Source organism: Aplysia californica, unplaced genomic scaffold, assembly GCF_000002075.1.
Source record: "Aplysia californica isolate F4 #8 unplaced genomic scaffold, AplCal3.0 scaffold00006, whole genome shotgun sequence".
Lineage (NCBI taxonomy): Eukaryota > Metazoa > Mollusca > Gastropoda > Aplysiida > Aplysiidae > Aplysia > Aplysia californica.
In genome coordinates, this window is record NW_004797276.1 from 1,925,001 (window position 1) to 1,946,242 (window position 21,242).

The window sequence follows — 21,242 nt, forward strand, 5'->3', positions numbered from 1 at the left end:
TGCTATCTTCATTTTTGACCTTCTATGTACCACAGCTTGCTGCACACTTCCCAGTTTGAATGTTGTAAACCTTGAAGAGTTGTTATATATATATATATATATATATATATATATATATATATATATATATATATATATATATATAATTATATAAGTCTCGACCGAAAACGTTGATGGGATTTGATGCGATCAGTATCAGGCCAGGAGACTGCAGTGTCACTGGCTAACAACAGACCTGGCAGTGATCCTCCATGTAAGTTCTGATGTAGTAATGTGAACGATTGTTCTAGTGTTGCAGCTTTATCATATTTATTGTCTGTTATTTTATCGGGATACTCTAGCGCATGCTAATTTTAATGCCAATTATATGAGGGGTTCTTATTTCAAGATCTCTGAACTCGACTTTGACAATAAGAATTTAAATGCATTGATTTGTATATATATATATATATATATATATATATATATATATATATATAAATATGTACTTGTATTTAGATTTCTGTTCTGGAGTCAAAACAGTCGCTCATGATCTCATCTATTCAGCTGTATTTTTGTCAGCATTTTGCAAAAACTAAGTAAGCATGATTTGGCCACTCGAGACTAGTCTTATCAATGTGCTTCTTGATTACATCACAAGTGAATAATTTATTACCTGTAATATCATCTTAAATCTTGTTCATTTATCTTGCTTTTGGTGAAAAAAAAATACATTATCATTATCTTGAATAGAAGTTGAGATATACGGGAGGTGGTTTGCCTGGTTTTAGAGGTAGAATTAGCGAGAAAATGTCCACAAAGTCAGTGACTTCCAAAGCGGTTTTCTTGGAAACTACGTAACTTTAAACCTAAAGATGATGTTCAGATGATGACAGATGCAATCCACACTACAGCGAGCCATGAACTGAACAGGGTTAAGAGGACATCATGCAATGGGTTGCTTTTGAATTGATAACACATACCCGAATCAGTTACATTTAAGTTGAAATGTTCCCAATGTTTATATCCTCTTTTTAATTTTTTTTTTAACAGAAAGGACTGGCTATATTCTCACCATAGCAATGCACTTCACAACCCTGGTTGCTGCGGTGTGTGCTACAGTCTGTGGAGCCTATTCACAGTCCATCGTGTTTGATGACACTCCTGGAATGGGGCGCCAGTTTGATGGAATAGGGGGTCTAAGCGCAGGTGTACGTATTTGTATAGTCATCAATGCTAGTCTGGTAGACCTAATGGTTTTTAAGAGGAGAGGAGAAGTTATTTATGTAGTCTATGTCTCAAATCTTCATCGCTATTATTATGTGTTTCTGTGGAAACACTGGGACAGCAATTTTTTGGGAAATTGTTGACTTAGACATGCTCTCTATTACCCTTTCCCTGAGTCTTTTGTGTGAACAATGTCAAAATCATTTGGTGCCTAATCTATTTTATTTGCTAGTTTTGTTTATTGGCTATTGACGCAATCACGAAAAGCTGAGATAATATGGTCATATCATTGCCTTTGAGATAAGACCAGCTAACCCACACAATGTTCCTTCTCTTGACAAATCGGTAGCAAATTATCAATTTCATATGCTCAGTCAAAGTCTTGTCTGAATTTTTATTAGAAATACTTCTAAAATATTACAAATAAAGCCAAACAGCCTGCTGGTTGGCAGGTTGCTGCGTGATGAAACCAAACAAGTTTTTTGCTTCTCTTGTAAAATTTGCTCCTCTGGGGTTAGCCATTCTTATCATAAGGGCAACGATTTATATATTATTCAGAAAAAAAGTAAAGTTCCTTTTTTGATAATATATATCTTTTAGAAATATGTGCATCTAAGCTTTATTATATTAGTAAAGTGTCACGCATGTTTTATTTTGTGAGAATAAGCAACTACTTAATGATCAAGGGATTTTACTAACACTTGTGTCTCTCTTTTTTTTCTACTTTTTAGGCTTCATCTAAGCTACTTGTCAACTATCCACAAGAACAACGTGACCAGATTCTTGATTATCTATTCAAGGTATTTTTACTAGTGTTACTTCCTGCAGCTGTTGCTGAAGCAAAGAGATAAATAATAGTCAAATAGCATCCCTGTACTGTTACACAAGAAAGTCTTGAAGAAAGTAAGTCTCTAAGCCTGTAGGTTTGATAAACCTATTGCGAACAGATTGCATTGTCCAACCTTGTTTGCTTTTTCTCGTATTATTGTAGCTTTTTCTCATTGGAAAAATATCACTTATATGAATGTATTATCCGTTTTAATTGTATAATGATTTGGGTGGTCCAGCATTATTTCTTCCTTTATATCAGTGTACTGTTCATACAGATGAATATGATAGTTATTGTGCCTACTCACCATGAAATTAGCTTTGTTTCTTCACCTCATTACTCTGATTCCTTTTCTTTTCTTTACTTTATGAATCCATCTGTTACTTTGTGCCTCTCCCAATAGAGTGCCAGACAGGCAGGATTCGAAACATGCCTTTAACAGGAGATCTTACACAATAACTAATAACTTGCAAAAGACACACTCATATATATATATTATATATATTATTATATGCCTTCTATGAGTTTCACCTTCTCAGGAGAATATATTGAGAGGTTAGTACTGTCCCAGAAACTCTGTTTTCAACACTGTATTTACATCTAAAAGTACATGATCTTGAAATCTACAGCCAAATTTTGGAGCTTCTCTTCACATTCTTAAAGTAGAAATTGGAGGAGATGTCCAGAGTACTGGTAAGCTCATCATAAATATCATCTTAGTTGTTTATCATTCGGAAAAAAATATGATTTAAAAAATCATTCATGTACATGAATTTGTGTTAGACTGGCATGTGTAAAATATGTGGTCTTACTTTCATGCTCCAAAAACTATTTCTTATGTAACTCACAAGTGCACCTTCAAACAATGTTAAATTCACATTTAGTGATCTTAATCTGCCCTCTGGATGTACTGTATATCTAATTCTGTTTTTAATCATGAACGCTTGTGTCCATGTTCTTCTGTCTCTGATATTTGTTTTACTGATGATTTTTTTTATTGACATGGGAAAAAAATGTTTATTTTTTTAAAACAAGGTTTAGCATCTCTCATCCTTTAGTTTGTTCAGTGATTGTTCATCTTCTATCTTCTCATAATTCAGATCAAAATCAGTACAGAGACCATTATCTTTCTGTTATGACAATGATTGTTTTGACACATTTATTTTATGTTGCATGGTCAGATGGCACCGAGGCATCCCATATGCACAACAGTTGGGAGGAAAATTACCAGAGAGGCTATGAATGGTGGCTCATGAAAGAAGCCAAAAAGGTTTGTATATTTGATAATTAAAACAAAGCTCTCAAAATTGTTTTGAGTTTGAGTTAATTTGAAATAAAAAAGTAGATGAATGTTTACTTTACAGAAGCTGCTTTGATGTATGGCTGCAAGAATAAACATATTAAAGTCTCTGTCATTGTCAGCTATGTGCAATTTGAGCTGCTAAGCTTCTATTCCTTGATCTCTGGATCATGACAAAAATGCCAAGTGTCGAAAACATTTACGTGGTTCATGGACAGGAACTGTTGTACCAAAGTTATATTTGTAGTACTTTTTAAATGTTTGCAAGTGTCTGAAAGTTTTGGTTTTTGAACATGTTTCATCAATGTTTCAGAGAAATCCCAACATTAAACTCTATGGCTTACCTTGGGGTTTTCCGGGCTGGATTGGACAAGGTACCCAATCCCCGTATGTCAACATCAGTATGACAGCCGACTACATTGTCAGGTGGATCAATGGTGCTAAAGTGTACCATAATTTAACCATTGATTACGTCGGGGTGAGTTTACTTTAATCACATTAGGTTTTGAGTACGCTGTATTGAATAACATACCTTGAGAACAAGTTAACGAGAGATACACCAGCTTCTAGCAGCATGAGGAAGTGGGTAATCTTAGTTTGATTATATATTTATTACAAAAAGGGAAATATGTGGTAGTGTAACATTTTACCGAAGTGATTCACTTATGTACAGACGCTCTATTTGTATTATATTGGTCACTAACTATTATGGAAACATAGATTTCTTGCAATAAATGATTGAAAAGACTGTCCGTAAATGGTGAAGTTTTGACTGCATATATTTGGGTTTTATGACTCTGGGTTTTTTTTTATGCCAGTGCTTGTTATCTGCACTGAAATGTTTTAGCATTTGTGGGCTTAATTGTATTATGTTTTGTTTTTTTCTTTTTCCTTCCAGATCTGGAACGAACGGACATATGATATCGGTTACATAAAGGTAAATGATTAAGTTTTTATCCTTTGATAATTTGTGTTCAATTGTCTGTTTCATCCAAATAAGCTGAAGTAAGTGATTTCTATCCTTTGATGTAGTTGTCTTATAATTGATAAAAATGTAATAATATTTTCACCATTTGTAGTTGGAACTCACGAAGCAGTGCTTGGTGTATTTATCTGTTGTAATACTTTCTACAGGCACTACGCGCGACCTTGGATTCACGAGGATTCCAAAACACACTTGTTATTGCTGCTGATGAAAAGTGGGAGATTGCAAGTGACATTCAGGCAGATCCTGCACTGGCCAAAATAGTACATGCTATTGGGTATGTAGAATGCAAATAGGCATTTCCCTTGTACTCTTTGAAAGAGGCATGAAAGTGAAAAGAACGTCAAAGGTGTCTTTCTGTTACTCATCGTTCACAGAATTTATAATTACTTAAAATCTTTTTGTGTTTTGTCAAACTATCTTTCCTACTCCATTTTGTTTTTACTATATAATATTTGTTTTATACCAGAGTGGCATTTATGATCCTCCATGCTACTTGTAAGTAATATAAGTGAGCTGCCTGTTAAAAGAATTAAACATTTTTCATTGCTAGCCATTTTGAATTCAAAGTCATCTCTGTCATTATGAAAATTCTGCGTGGTTTCTTGACAGGTGTCACTACCCAGGCACTCTTTCTGATCCGGATGCTGTAAACACAGGGAAACAATTGTGGGCCTCGGAAGATTATAGCTCTTTCAATGATGACGTTGGAGGAGGATGCTGGGCGCGGGTAACTGTTTTGTTCGTCATAGCTTAGATGTTTTCACGTGTTTTGTGTGTTGCTGTTTTCTTGGTGACGATAGAAAAGAGCATGATTCTTTAAATGGCAGGTACTGGCACTTGATTGTGGTTGGAGGTTTGGAGGAGGGTACTATATGCACTCACGTGTACTGAACAAGTGGACTCACATCTGAGCATTGATTGTTTCACATGTCTCATGCTTTCTTATGATCAATGCAAATGTCTAGCCCCCTCCGGAAAGAAGTAAATAAAAGCAGTATAAAGACATACTGAATGTCTTCAACCCAGCATAACAATGGCAAACAGGTTACATCAGACATTTTTTTGTATTTGTAAGTCGCACCTCATGTTTGTTACCAAATTGCGACGATCTCTAATCTTCTTTACCCTTGATTTCTGTTTCTTCCAACTAGACAGAATAATTTTTTGTTAAAGGATTTGTTATGCAGCTATGAAAGCTGACTTGTAATGTCCTTTAAGTTTTTTCCTTGTGCTGATAGAGCTGTTCAATCCTTTTCTTTTGAAACTTGAAAGTCAAGTTTCTATATGTATGCATAGTCAATGAAAGGGGAGGGGCTGATTTGTTTGTTGATAGCCTTACTATTTTATTGCAACTTATTTTATTCCCGTACTTGATAAACAGCTATTCACGTATTTATCTAAGTGATATGCATCATTACTTTTTGCTCTTCAGCTCAGTTGTAGGCTGTTCCTGTCATTGTCGTTAAGTCTTGGGTACAAATAGTTATATAGCATCAGTTTTTTGCTATTTCTCTCTACAAGTGACAGATAATAGAATGAGACTTTGAACCTGTGTCCTTACATTCCTATAGTCTGGGCAACACCAAAAGGACAACTTATCGACCTCATTACACAAAATGTAATATGCGGTTCCCATAGGGGGATCAGGTCGAGTCAGGTCAGTTTGCTAGTCAGATTGAGGGCGCAAAGTGATTACCATGGCACAAGTCGAGTGTGCCCAACTCATCGCCTCAAAAACAAAAGCGTGTGTTCTCAGGTGACGATTCGGCCCGACCCGACTCGACCGGATCCCATCTGCAATGGGCTCCCGGTATAAGTGGCGAGTTGCTCTGATTTTTTGCATGTGCCCCTAAAAATCTCGATTTTCGTGCCAATGCGTCAAACATAAAGATGTCTTTTTTATAATTATAATCATTAGTATTTAATTGCAGTCGGGGGGCGGGGGGTGTCTTTGATTAAAACAAGAAAGGTAGTTCAGCGTTAGTTGGTTTTTTTATTTTTTATTTATCTTATTTTCTTCTTTTGAATTGACTGTGTTTTGCAGCAAGACTGAGTAGTTGTCAGTCCAGTGGTTAGTATGGTGACAGTGTGTTTATTTAGATTGACTAATTGCAATATATATGCTATGTGGGAAATTTTTTGCATATCCTCACAGTCTTTTGCTGTCGCTTTTCTCATTAATCAGCGTGGTTAGATTAATTAATTTACAAACCCTAAAACTACTAAACTATTTCTACAAAGAAGGCGATCAAGGTCGTCTCTTTTATTCTATTTAAAAATTCAGAAAAAAAGACAAGACATGCATTAGAACTATCCAGGACTATGCTGCTCGGATGGATCCAAGAAGATGAAAATCCAGAAGAAAAATAACTAATACAAAGACGCATAACAATTCCAGTTATACTTCTTTCATATTCAGGTGGCTTGAAAATGTATGTGTAAAGGGGGGAGGCACCCTCTGCCTATGAACCTGCACTTGGGGATGGGCAGTGACATGCCCATTAGTGCTCTGCAAATTTCTGACTAACCCCTGCAACGACACCCTGTATTGTTATGGTTTTAGAATGGTACTGTGCGTGCTATAAAAAGTGTGCGGAGTTGAGTATAATTAGACATCAATTAATAATGATCATAGACAATATCTCTTTATATTTGTCGCATATGATCATAGACAATATCTCTTTATATTTGTCGCATATGCACAGGAATCAGGATTATTTAGGTCTTTTAAAATTCATAGGTGCATACAAAAAATTAGAGCAAATTGCAACTTAGGTTCTGTGTAATGAGGTCGATAAGTTGTCCATTTGGTGCTGCCCAGATTATAGTAGCTGCTTTTTAAAAAATTTATCAGTCATGCTCCTTCATGATAACTGGTTATATCATAAAGTGGCTGTCTTCTTGCACTACATATTTTGGAGTGAGATATACTGAATAAGCTGTTTGTCAATCATATTTTAAAAATATTTCTGAGTTTTGATTGACGCCTGTACTACTTAAATGTTGCTGTAAAAGAAAAGTAAGACAACGTTTTGCTTGATAAAATTCAATATCCATTGTCAGTCACCAGAGAAAGAAGAATAAAAAATGATATGATTCTTACCTTGCAAGCTTAAGAAGAATAAAGAATGATATGATTCTTACCTTGCAAGCTTAAGTACTTCTAGAAGATGTGAATCAATTCTTGGCATCTGTAATAGATGTCTTTAACATATATATATATATATATATATATATATATATATATATATATATATATATATATATATGTTTTCAACGTTGAGAAGCTGTTATTGATCCAGCAACCTTGAGAATAAATAAAATGGATGGAATGGCAAAAATTCACCCCTATCTGTCAAGGGGATGAATCTTGTGGGACGGATACTTTTTCTGTACCTTTTCATCCTGTTCAGTTACATGTATCTATTGTTTTTACTCTTTTACATTATAGACTTCCAAAATTGGTGGCTTTCTTTTTTCTGTAAACATTCTATTGATAGGTGTCACACCCACCCCCCTCTCCTTCCACAAGGACCAGCAAAATCAATAAATCCAGCAAAAATCTTTTGCTTTTCCCTGTGCCCTTTCATCTGCATGAAAACAGTATTGTGATCTCGATTTTCTTAAAGTCACCTTTATGATTTTGACAATTGTAAAGTAGAAGTCAAAGGTAGAATACTTCTTTAGAAAAAGGAAAGTATGTTTGTTTTTATCAGCTGTTTGCAGAACATGCTGAAAAGTCTGAAAGTGGTATTGATGATGGTTTTACAGATCTATTTACATCTGTGCCTTTCCTCTTATACCCTGTGCAGACCTGGATCATCTGTTTCATGTTTACTCTCTTCATTATCGATTTCCTCGTGCCCTCAGCATTTACCGTAGACTCAAGCTGCATTCTATTAGCGTTATATTATGTATTTAGTTGATTTCCTGATTTTATTTAATGACATCGTGATTTTTATTCCTCAGATTCTAAATCAGAATTATGTCAATGGCTTGATGACAGCGTAAGTAATTTCTTTTTCCTGGTACAGTGGAACTTGGATTCAACGAAGTCGTCGGGCCTGGCCTTAAATTTTGTTGAATCTAAGTGTTCGTTATAGAAAATACGAGGTTTTGTGTAGATAATTACAGACATTGAGCAAGTAGTGCATAATGTCGACTTTCTACATAAAAAATATGTTGGTTTCAAATGAGAGGCATTTTCGTTTCTTGATATTTAAACAAATGCGAGAAAATTCCAGAAAAATACAACGAACTATACCAAACATACACCGTGCAAAAGGGTCGATTAGTTCAAATGCATGCCTGTGTGATCTATCGTCTACAGCATATTGTTTTCCGAGCAAGTTATGTTGCTGTGTAGAGCGTAGCATATGGCAGCATGTAATCCCACAGTCCAGCGCACAAGACATCACATAGATCTATGTCAAGACTAACTTATCATTGTAATATTGATCAGCCAGGGAAAATAATAATGTAACGCGTTTGCATCTCTTCTGATGTTCCACGCCCTTACCACTTCTACTCCCTCACCCAGCTCACACACACATACACAGTCGCACGTCACATGTGTGCTTGTCTCTTGGCCGCCTGTCCGACCCCGACACATGCTAAGACATGTGTGCATGCTAACAACGTGTGTGTTGGTACGAAAGAAGGGCGCTGATTAGTCACATAAGGCAGTTCACCTTGCAAGAGACTTCGTTGAATCTGAGCTTGCTCATTGATGTGTTCTGTGAATCCAAGTTATTTTTATTGAGTTTTATTAATTAAAAAAAACACACCAGGGGAATCCAACTCTTTTCGTTGAATCCTAATTTTCGTTGAATCCGAGTTCGTTATATGTGTACTGGAAGCAACTGAAATTGTAATTTTATTCTGTTTCTTTGGAAGTCATGACTCTGTATATTTGTCTTGTACTCTTCCTTCAGGCTTGGTTTTTATATGTGATTTGACATGTCCAATATCAGAACAGTCAGAGCCATTTCATAAAATAATTCATCTGTGGACAGCACCATTTCATGGAGCTTGATAGCCAGCTACTACGACAACTTGCCGTTCTATGGGGATGGTTTGATGACAGCTGTTGAACCATGGTCAGGCAACTATGTCGTGGAGACACCCATCTGGGTTTCAGGTGAGAAACCATTGGACAGTATCTGAATGGTCTATAAGATTTTTTACATGAATTCAGGAGATATATATTGATATGGATACAGATACAATGATTATTGTTTCCTTTCATTTTTTATTGCTAATTTCTTGGCAGCTTTCCTTTTATTCTGATCAATTATAAAGAATCTTTAGATAGATAATCTATCTTGATGTAGATGTAAATATCAATGAAACTGTCCCAATGTCTATTTTTTAAAACATTAAATTGGACTTTGCATCCGGCTCATAAATGATTAGGTTCTCTTCTAGCGTTTTGTTCTGTGCTTTCAAGAAGTGTTTTTATTTTATTTACACGTGTACTCTGTGATATTTATGGATTTCTGTTTTGCTTTTCAGCCAAGCTACTGTTAATTACAAACAGGGAATCGATATGAATAGTCATTCTATAATGAAAAATATGGAGAGTTTTATGTGTACTTCCTTTTCATTTAGTGAGGAACTTAAATAATAACTATCTTTGTTTATAAATATCATTTTGCTGAAATATTCAATTGAACACAAAGTGTTTCTATTTGATTTACACCAGAATCTTTAGAGATGATTTTTTTTTCATTTTTGCAGCACATACAACCCAGTTTGCTTTTATTGGCTGGAACTATCTCAAGCATGACTCCGGAGTTGGGAAACTGCCAAAGGGAGGTTCTTACGTGGGTCTTGTCAATCCAACAGGGACAGAACTTACCATTGTCATTGAAACTATGGTAAATAACCTAGCTCATGTAAATTATATAGTTAGTTTCTTTATGCTGAGCTTAAGAGTGCTTATATGTGTAAGCTTTGTCTTTGTTCTTGAGGTTTAAGATTTCATAACAATAGGAATTTGTTTGCAAACATAAAAGTTATTATTTTGTCCTGGATGTCAATGAAAACAGCACTTGTCTTGGAAAATCTTAAACTTTCTCCTACACATGTGTAAGGTCATGGATTTGTGAACACTGAAACTACAGTCAAACCTGCCCTGACGGCCACCTCTATAGGACGGCCACCTGTACAAACGGCCACTTTCCATTTCCCCCCTTGCGTTTTTTCTCTATAATTTAACTGTGTAAAACGGGCACCTGTCCAACGCGGCCGCGGCCACCATATTTTAACACAAAACCCCTATTACACTAAGCAATAACACCTGTCTTAGACGCCACCTTAGTGACTCCGACCCATGTGTTTGTTTTAACATGGCACTCGGTCTTCCTCGTCTCATACATTTAGTTTTATTGTCACTCTTGCGCAAAATCAGCAACAAAATAAAAATAACAAACAAAATACAAACCAACAACAACAAAAACAAGAAATGCGGCTATTTTCGATTGAGACTTCAGAAGGGAATGGTTTGTTTTCTTCCTCTTGATCAGTCCTGCCTAAGATGGCCACCTGTCTTCTACGGCCACTTTTCTCCTCGACAATGGGTGGCCGTCTTACACAGGTTTGACTGTACTTTCCAGTAGAAGTATGAAGTATTACAAAGTAAAATGGAAAAATGACTCGAGACGTATTGTTCTAGTTCATTATTGTGTAATAGCAGCTTGGGTTTTTTTTCCCCCGAAAGTCTCAGAATCTGTTTCTGTGCTGTTTCAATTTATTCCTTTTTTTTTACAGAAAATGCATTTTCCTGTTAAATTTTTGTTCATTTTGCTATCTTATTTTTCACTTGATGACTTTAACTTTGCATTATGCCTTTTTTCGGGATGATTGTTCTGGGTGTTTTTGCGCAACAATTTCCACTTTGTGTCTTTGCTTTTTCTTGTGTGAAAATCGTCTTCACTTAATTCGTTTTTCAAATTTCCGGAAAACTGAATTCTTTAGCAACAATGTTAAAGGTAAAAATATTGTGATTTTTAAATAATTTATAATCGTTAAAATAGTCAAAATATCATTGTAATAATTTTAGTATTAATAATAATCAATAATCATCGTAGTAATAATAATATAGTGACAATAAATAATTTACTTATAAAAATGATGTTTATATGAGTCGTAGTAGCAATGATATTGGTAATGCTTAAACTATGTCTGTTTTATGGAGCACCGTGATAATTTTATGTTAATGAGGTTTTTTAAAACTCATTTTTATTAAAGAGTATGTCAAGGGCTATCTTACTGTTCAAGGTTTTGCTGCTTGTTTGTCTTTGACAGACCCATAATCATTCACTGTGTGTTCGACCACCACTGCCAGCCTACAACGTTGAACCCCAGGTTGTTACTGTTTCATTGGCAGGAAAATTCGTAAGTGTTTTTTAGAATAAGACATAGTATAAGTTGTGCTCACCTTGGAAAGTATGTTAGGGCAACCAACTATTGTTAAATTGTTTGCTTGGTATGTGAATAACAAACAGGGCATGGTGCCTCTTAATGTACTGATATATCGTCGTGATCATGATACGATCAGATCTACAAAACTTTCGATTTTGGTTTTTTTCACGAAATCTCTTCTACAAGACATGTTTCGACATATTAAGACATATTAAGCTAATTAAAAATGTGTATTCAAATAAGCAACCAAAAGTGGACTTATAAAATTCTATAACAATCAAATTTATAATTCTGCCGTCCTTTTAAAAAATCAGTTTTTATCCTTTTCCTGTAAAATTTACCTGATGTCACTTATTTGACATCACAACGGTGACAATATGTTGAATGAAGCAAGTACGTGCTTTTTGTGAAATAAGTATGTTATAAAACTTTTGTTAATTCAGTACAAGTTTCGTTTTGTTGTGGTACCTTCCTTAGTTTTAGCAGCAAAGTTCTGAGATTTGAAAAGTTCTTGATAAGCCCATATGCAGTACAGACATGTTTCATGCTTTTTTTTATATTCATTACGGTGGTACATTTCTTTTCAGTAATGCAATTATTCTAATTTCCCCCCACAGTCCAGCATCACCGAAATGAATGTTTGGTACAGCAAACTCAGATTTGATGGTGCCAAGGACACCTTGTTTGAGAAAAGGGACCCAATTAAAGTAAGCGTTTTGTTCTTTGGAATATATGAGTGTGGTGAATGACAGAAGATGTTAATGGAGCAGTCATTGTAGATTTGTTGGAATTCTTTTCAGTGAGAAAGGGACATTGTTGTTGGATATTGTTCCAAAGTGCATGCATATTCATGCACATGTTTTAGGTAGATCTACACGTTTTCTTGCCATGTTTCAAAATGTCATCATACTTCTTTTTTTTTTTTTCTTTTAAGGTCATATATGTTTATTTGAGAATGCTTGCCAATACCTTCATTATGAAACAGAGTTGTTCATGAGCCGATTCATCGGTACAGACTTTGATGTGTTTTTGTTAAGAAGACTGTACGCTTGTCTGACTGGTCAGGTCTACGTGTTTATGTCAAGCCAGGAGAGGAAACTGATCAATGCCAACATTATATCTATCAGAATAGCACGAAGTTCAGTAAAAAAAATAATTTTACCTTTGATGCTGTAGATATGCCTCTTTTTATCATGCCATTGGGCATTCATCATCTCCTCAATGCTTTGTATACCTTCCCTCACAATGGCAGGTAATAGAAGTGGAAGGTTGTTATGTTTAACATCATGCTCCTTCCTCAGAAGAAATAAAAATTAAAGTGTTTGAAGAGTCCCATTCACATAATTTTATTATTTAAGACTAAAGAAACCACTCCCAACCATCCTGTGCTCAAAATTTTTATGTAGAGTATTTCAGGTGAGCGACACTGAGTAGAGGGAGAGAACCGCGCTACTTAAACTTAAACCTTAAAAAAACCAACTTATTTATTGTCAAAATATCAGGTCAGACACAGTCGAACTGGCCCCAGTTTAGAAAAACTTCAATTGCCCCCAAACAAAGTCTACAAATCCTGAGGTGTGCCCCCTTCATGACTTTAATCATGGTAGTCATTTAGGAGTTGATCTGGCTTCAATATTAGTAGAAATTGACAAGACAGTTTGTCTCGGAGCTTTAGAAAAGTACGCTTATTATTTTTATTATTGCTCTGTATCCGACCTGCCTCATTACAAGACACCCAAATTTAACAAGACAAGTCTAACCTAACAATGGATACCTTGTATTTATCATCATTGTCATATTTTTTTCAGTTTGTCAATGGCAAGGCACAACTGAGCCTGGGCTTGGATGAGGTCATCACGCTCACGACTATGACCACTGGTCAGAAGGGTGCTTATCCTGAGCCTCCTCCTTCTCAGCCCTTCCCCCTCCCTTACACAGAGGACTTTGAAAGTAAGGATCATTTGCTCATTTTTCCTTGTGTCGCTGCTTCAACAAAAATGGATCGACTTTTTTATTGGGCTTTACTCAGCTCCCAGCTGTGGTTTGGTTGTTTTTGTGGTTGGCTGTTGTTTTTATCCAATTACTAACACTTGTCTGACAGGCAGTATATGGTTCCATCACTTCCTATCCAAATTCAGATCTTGGTCCACATTGACAACAGATTGAAGATGATAACTCTCTCTCTCTCTCTCTCTCTCTCTGTCTCTCTCTCTCTCCCCCTCTCTCTCTCTCTCTCTCTCTCTCTCTCTCTCTCTCTCTCTCTCTCTCTCTTTCTCTCTCTCTCTCTCTGACTCCTCAAATGAAACATAATTTCTTAGAGCATCAAAATTATTTTTATGCCTGTTTTACCTTACCATTTGAAATCTTTATATAGCATCATATTCTGGCATTATTAACCAAGAAAACCTGGCTAATGCTTTCATTACTCCAAAGTTGCAATGAAGCAGAATAGTCATCAAATTTGTGGGCATGTGCAAGCTAAATGTGTTTCATAACAGTTTGGTGAATTTTTACTAAAATTTAAGTACTTTTTGTCTTTTGAAATAATCTAAAATCTAGCAATGGCAGCCATGTAATGTACATAAGTAAACAAGTATATAACCAGATGTCAGAGAGATAAAAGATTATGCCTAGATAAGGATTTGATGATATATTTGAGAAAAGGTTTAAGCCTTGAGTTTGAGGTCAGATAGGCTTTTCTGGGCACTGTGTTGTGCAAACCATGTAGCATTTGATTTTTACGTACAATTAGTTCTAGCATGAAAACACAAATAACTACTCCCAACCCAAATTTTGGAGTCTTTTTGATTTGGTACAGAGTAAAACAAGGACTTACTAATGCTATTCCTTCTAATGCTTTCTCTACCTTATGAAAAGAAAGAAGAAACAAAAAAAAGTGCCAGAGATTTGCAGTTATTGATGACCCAGGAGAAATTACTGATTGCAAGGGACGAACAGTCTTTCTTTTTTTGTGTTGACTTTGCACAATATTATTTCATTTAAATATAACTTATTCTTTAGTATAAGAATGTAAAAAGAATTGGAAATTATCAAATACTATTGTCATCCATTTCCACATGGAAGGTTACAAACCACCACAGGAACCCCCCAATTTGGCTCAGTAGTTTGGTGTATATGAAGTGACTGAATTGCCTGGGCCACATAGTCATGTCAATAGCGAAAAAGTCATTTTCGAAAATAAGAATGAACTACTAATGCATAGAAACAGATGACTCTGGATGACTCATCAAATTCCAAAAGTTCTCAAAAAAGAACGAAATGGGTAAAAAGTGAGAAAAAAAAGAGCTCGCATAGAAGACCTGGTGTACAGTAAACCTAGTTATCTATACATAATCTGTGCATGCATACCTTTCTGACTGATTTGATACAGCTAATCAGGTTGGCAGCATATTCATAAAAATGTTTTAAAAGTGTGGATTCTTTTGCGTTCATCTGGAAACATCAAGAAAATGTGAGACTAATTAATTTGAGACGATAGAATTTCAGCTCTTGGAATTAAAGTTTGTTTCTTTTACTCCTTCCGAAATGTGAAACTTGACTGGAGGGCTAAATGATGATTTTTTCCCCTCCTGGAACAGGAAAATATACTTACATGCTTTAAATAAGCTTTTCTGAATTGTAAATGTTCATACTAAGTTGTATTCATGTTCACTCTTTGGACAAGTTAAACCTCTTTACAAGTTGGTTATTATAATGTTTCTCAGCTACTTGGAGACTAGTCATCTTTTAACAGATTGCAGCAGTAATCCTCATCTAGGTGAAAGGAGTAAAACTTGTCTAGAAATATATGTTTTTCTTTCTTGATGAAATCAAAAAAGGTATGAGGTAATACCTGCTGATGGGTGTTGGTTTTCAAAAGTTGTTTGTTTAGAATAAATCAATATGTTTTTCACGTCTCTTTCTGTTGATGTAATAGGGGACAATACTCTTCGCTGTCTTCCCATCATATCTGCAACACACTTTCAGCAATACCAAAGCTTCATGAATACAATCTTATTGATCATAGGCTTCTCACTGTATGAAGAACCCTTCAATCTTGCCCAACAAAGTGGAGCATATGAAATCCTTTCTACAAATAACAACAAGTTCGCCCGGCAAATGACAATAATGGAGCCAATTCTCTGGAGCAAATTCGGGGGAGTCTGTAAAACTGTCAATGTCATTGGCAGTACTGACTGGTAAGATGCTGCCAGGCTCAGGCCAGTGTTCTGTTCACCTTCCAACATATGTATGCTTGTGTGCGCCATGACCCAGGCTTGAAAAAAATTAGAAACAGATGCTAACATGTTGCTAATCAGCTTCAGTTTGTTTTTTAACTTCTGCTCATAGGGGTTTACCAATAGTAGCTTGAGACTTATTACATCAGTTTAGTTGAGAGAGAAAACCTTGAACATAGTCTTTGGATCGTTTGGGGCGTTTTTTATTCTTAAAATCTCATGGAATTTTTCAGGAAAATCTGACCATACTAATTTTGTTCGATTGAAAGTAATCCAAATTTGAATGACTACTTTGGTCTCTAAGAGTTTGGGTTTTTTTGTTTGTTTGTTTTTTCAATTATCTTTCTCTTTGATACATATGTACTTTAAAAACTGCCCTAATGTTGAAGCAATAGAAGGCCTACAGTAATACAATTGGACAGCATAAATGAATGATTTGCACTAAGTCTAATGAACAGAAAATTATAAACTGCTCACAGAAATGCATTTATAAATGTCTCACTCACTCTTTGAAAAAGGGAATCTAAAAAAACCGTTTGCTTGAGACCTGCCACTATCTAGATGACAGAAATAGTGAGGCAACAGTTTAGAACATGAGTTGTGTTTGCTTTGCCAAAGATCAGCCTTCCCTTTTTGCACATTCAAGTTTTTCCTTGTTTATTTCCAAGAAACACAAATGCCACCACAGCCATTGATTTCGATTTAAAAAGAGATGTTTTTTTAAAAAGAATCAAATGTGAGCACATTTTGATTAAATCATAGTGCCTCCAACAAAGATACACTTCTGCTGTTGACAAGTCAAATCTTCTGAAAGGAATGTCGAATTTCAAGTCTCTGTCTTCACCCAGTGGGACTGTTTTTACAGATTTCAATAGACCATTAGGTGGATTGTTATAGAGAGTTCCAAGAAATCATGTTCTTAAGTGTCTGTGACTGAAGAAGAATTTTCACTGTCGCTAACTCAACTATATCAAACCCCTCCCTTACCTTATTTAGGCCATATGTGGCCTAAGTAAGCACTCCCTATATCAAATGCATGACTCATGGAAACATTCGCTACACTTATTGTATGACTTCCTACAGGGATATTTGATATAAAATACTTGTTATTTTACCTCGCAGTTGGAGTTGGCATATATCTAATATTTTGCTTTATTTTTTTCCCTTCCTTCAATTTTACTTACTGTTCAGAATTACTTTTTTCTAATGTTAAATTTTCAGAGACCTGCATCTGCAGCGGATTTTGCTTAAATTGAACAACTAATAGAAAAAAATGTTTCAAGTAATATAATATATCTCTTTTTGTATCTCCTTAACTTAATTTGTTTAATAATGTATATATACCCTGTATTGTTGAAAATCAAGTGATTAAAAAGATGATTTGGGGGTTCTCGTGGTCGAGAGGTTACAGTGTTCGACTCTCATTCAATAGGTCCCGGGTTCGAATTCGGATAGAGACGTAACATTTTCTTCTCTAAAATTGTTCTCCTTTCACCTTCTTTCCTGCTGTCTAACAATATTTTGTTGTCTGCCTTTGTCTCAACGTCCTGCGCCCACCCCCTCACCTCCTTTGCCCCCTCCTCCAGGCTCCTAACTCTTTCTGCTGCCTTTCTACTGCTACTCCTTGGCTCCTTCTTACTGCTGTCTTTCAGCCACAACCCTGATCATATGGTAAATTATAAGATCTAACACCTACCTGGCCTTCTCGGATAAGGGCGAAAAATCTCAAAGGTAGCGTGTGCAAGTTGCGCATGTTAATGACGCTTGGTGGTCCAAAATCGATAAGAATAGGTCTCGCCGCCAACCGAACAAAATTTTAACATTTCCTACCAACTGAAAATGTTAATTGTGTCCCACGTGCTCATATGACCTTATGCAGTTGCGAGCACCAAAAAACACTTACCCAAAAAAAATAAAAAATTTCTGTTTACTTTTGTATCTTTTGTTTTTGTAGCACTGATATTATATTAGACTAGATGAACTATATTTCTATGACAGAGGATATATTCACCTGTCATTTGAGCTTACAATTTTGTTTTGAAGAAAGGTCTCGAAAAAAAAGGTATATTCTATTTTGGTGGTGTCAGACGATGTAAGTGCCTAATGATGTATATATCTTGAAGAATACGAGAAAAATAGCTCTAGTTCTTTATTATTTGCTCCATCTATTCTTGGCACTAGTACCTTTCAGATTCATTTTTTTCCTTAAGTCGATTTATTCCTATCACCAGGACTGACATCTATGTGGCAGTAGACTTCCAACTGCCTGTTATAAACGGGTCACTCGGTGCCTTTGTGGCTGCACGGGTGGACCGGGGAGGTGTTGAGGCCTTTGCAGCTCATGGAATCTTCTTGTTTGTCTTCCCGGATAGGTACATTGTGACTAACGACTTTGGTAAGATTGACAACTATCCACCCTTTTCTTATTAAGAGATTATTGTTGTTTATGGTCAGGTGTAAAAAGAAAAATCCTCTTTTGCATTATTCGACAATGCATGCCAACACTTGTTCTGGTTGTAAACCACATTGAGCATAGAGTAGAATGTGGGTATACGCTGTCTAAATACAACCATTATTATTATTATTGTTATCATCCTTTTTATAATTATTATTATCACGTATTAACAAAGCTATTAAGCCAAGTATTGCGTAGATACAAGATTCCTTTTGCACTCGTTTTGTTTAAATGGGCTTCATTTTTACTTGTGTTTGTTGAAGAAACATGTCTCCCATTTCTAACAAGATATGAACTTTGGATTTTTGATAGCAGTGGTAGGAAATGGGGGAGAGAGGAGGTGTTTTTGCCAAAGTTGTTGGTAAACTTTTTTTTATTTCACCTCTTTGATAACTTTATAGCTCATTTAAGATGTGAAATGTTTAACAACAAAAAGCCTTTTCTAATTTTTTTTAGCCCGTACAAAAACCCTCAAGAACGGGTCTCTGGTCTTCGAGACAGGAGAGTGGCACAGACTGGGTCTGCTGGTTCAGGTAAACCAATTTTTAGCTATACTGTGCGGGCTTCCAGTCAAAATCATAGTATTGGACCATTATAATTTTATGGGTATCTGAACAGAGAAGTTATCTGTGGAAGTTGAAATAGATGTCAAAATGGTTTGATATGACTGTAGGCCTATACATGCATGTACATTTTTATAAAGGGATGTGATATTTTAATATGAGGAGATGTCGAGCCAACAGACTGAGCATAAGAGGGTGCTAATGTATACTGCAACATAACAATTTATTCAACCTTAAAAATCATCTTGCCAGTTTGTTTCTTTCTTTTCCATGTGGCCAGGGGATAAGACAAAGTGCATCATTATATCCAAAATTATCCCATCTGGGTCAATTAAAAACAAACTTCATTTTATTTTTGTCTTTGAACTTGTTTTTCTCTCTGTGCTCAAACATTTGCTTGATTATTTCTCTCATCAGGATGGCAACGTTCAGGGAAGCTTTGATAAGAAAATTCTGTTCAACATGCCTGTCCCAGCTCTGCCCGTGAGTGGTTTTGCCGCTATCGGCACAGACACATTTGGACTGGCAGATTTCGATAACCTACAGCTGACTGGACCTTCCGAAGGGAGCAAGATAATGTCGAAGCATTTACACTCCAAGTCTTTGTACTTTGAGAAAGAACATCACTAATGGATTTCAGTAACCACATCCTGAGACCTACTTCCTATAGTGCACTTCCATACTACCAGCTATAACTTTGTTTTTACGGACATGCAGCTCAATCAGCTTATATAAATAAAGAGAGAGAGAGAGAGAGAGAGAGAGAGAGAGAGAGAGAGAGAGAGAGAGAGAGAGAGAGAGAGAGAGAGAGAGAGAGAGAGAGAGAAAGAAAGAAATATTTGGTTTTGTAACAAAATTCTTATTTTGCCCCCAAGCTCTAAACCTTTTACTCAACAACAGCGTTGAACTAGAAGCAGGCAGCATAGCTCAAGCTGCAACATTACTGACCCATTTACAACAAAAATACACTCAAATGAGAAATGCAGGGGAGAAAATGCATGATTCAGAGGACTTGGCGAATGGGAGCCAAAATAGAATTTAGGTATGAAAATGTTTCACAGGAAATTTCTTTTATTATTCTCAAAATATGCTTTTGAAAATACCTTTTTTGGAACCAATCTGTGCATTTTGAGATGGAAAGTAGACGCCGTAATCTCAAAACCAACCAGTGTCTTTCTTTACAGTACAGGGGGATAATCTCCCTCAGTCTCATTTTTATACCACAGTTGAACACATCATGAAACCTCTCTTTCAACCTTTCAACTATCAAATCCTGAAAAAGGGTAGTCTTCATCATGTGCGGTTAATCTTTCTGGGCAAAGAAAATACTCTCGCTTTAGATCCTGGGAGGTTTGAAATCCAGTCTCTCTCTCTCTTTGAGCGCTAGTCTTTGCATTATTGAACTTGTTTGGTTACGCCTCTGAAAGGACATGCTATTAAAAGAAATGGATTTTTTTTTTTAAACTTTTGTGATTTTTTCTCTAATTACAAATCCAAGGCCAAAATGAGGATTAGTAGATCTATGTGATGGCATTGGCATGGAACTTAGTGATTTTTTTCTTGCAAGAGTGCCATTATATAGTAGTAGTGGATACTGGTTTTGTATAATATTCTATTCCAGACTGTGATTCACTGAGTATTATAAATTATAACTAAAGCAGATGGATGTTGCTCCCTGCACCAATTCATTATCTCTTTCCTGATCTCTCACCCTATATGTGGACATTTATGAGGAGAGAGGTTCTCCTAATTCACTACTGTACTAGATGTTGTTGTTGTTAGCGATCCAGTAGCATCTGAGCGTTAACTCTTCTGCATGATACCATTCTGTAATACACACATGTAGCTGCATGTCTGTTCTAATTGTTGTCTTGAGGAGTAGAGGCAATTAGATGTGTGGGGTAGCTTGGGAAGAAAACATCGCCTTAAAGCAGTTAATTTTCTACAGGAGAACAGATGATGTTCCACTGTCTCTGAGGGGTAGTCACATAGTGGGCAGGCAGCAGAATTCACTACTACTAGTAGTATTAGAGGAATGTAACATTTTCATAGAGCTTCCTGTTGATAAAGTGGGAACATCCTTCAGTTTTCTTCAAATACTATGACCGTGTGAAACTTCGCCAAGTTAGTATACTGTCAAAATTATTTTTTAAATAAAAATTTACAAAACAGCTTTTTGTGCCTCTTTTTTGCCACAGAGTGAGTTTGAAAGAGAATGATTGCCAATTTTTTAAAATG

At 35.9% G+C, this 21,242-nt stretch overlaps 1 protein-coding gene across 1 annotated transcript; it reads left to right on the forward strand.

Moving 5' to 3' along the window:
* Positions 1-1,038: 1,038 nt before the first annotated feature.
* LOC101856544 (galactocerebrosidase-like) lies at positions 1,039-19,783 on the forward strand. Its single transcript, XM_013080859.2, has 18 exons — positions 1,039-1,190; positions 1,938-2,006; positions 2,665-2,728; positions 3,217-3,305; positions 3,649-3,813; positions 4,234-4,272; positions 4,470-4,597; positions 4,933-5,050; positions 8,293-8,330; positions 9,339-9,463; positions 10,063-10,202; positions 11,632-11,721; positions 12,366-12,455; positions 13,557-13,698; positions 15,776-15,947; positions 18,218-18,381; positions 18,898-18,974; positions 19,422-19,783. Exons 1-18 carry the CDS (start codon positions 1,062-1,064, stop codon positions 19,632-19,634), a joined length of 2,052 nt encoding a protein of 683 aa, XP_012936313.2. The 5' UTR covers positions 1,039-1,061; the 3' UTR covers positions 19,635-19,783.
* Positions 19,784-21,242: the final 1,459 nt, after the last annotated feature.

Bases quoted from the DNA above. Each gene is read 5' to 3' on its own strand.
- LOC101856544 (XM_013080859.2), top strand. From the start codon at position 1,062: ATGCACTTCACAACCCTGGTTGCTGCGGTGTGTGCTACAGTCTGTGGA. The intron at 12,456-13,556 runs GTAAGCGTTTTG...TATTTTTTTCAG, and splicing joins AGAAAAGGGACCCAATTAAA to TTTGTCAATGGCAAGGCACA. The intron at 13,699-15,775 runs GTAAGGATCATT...TATTGATCATAG, and splicing joins TTACACAGAGGACTTTGAAA to GCTTCTCACTGTATGAAGAA.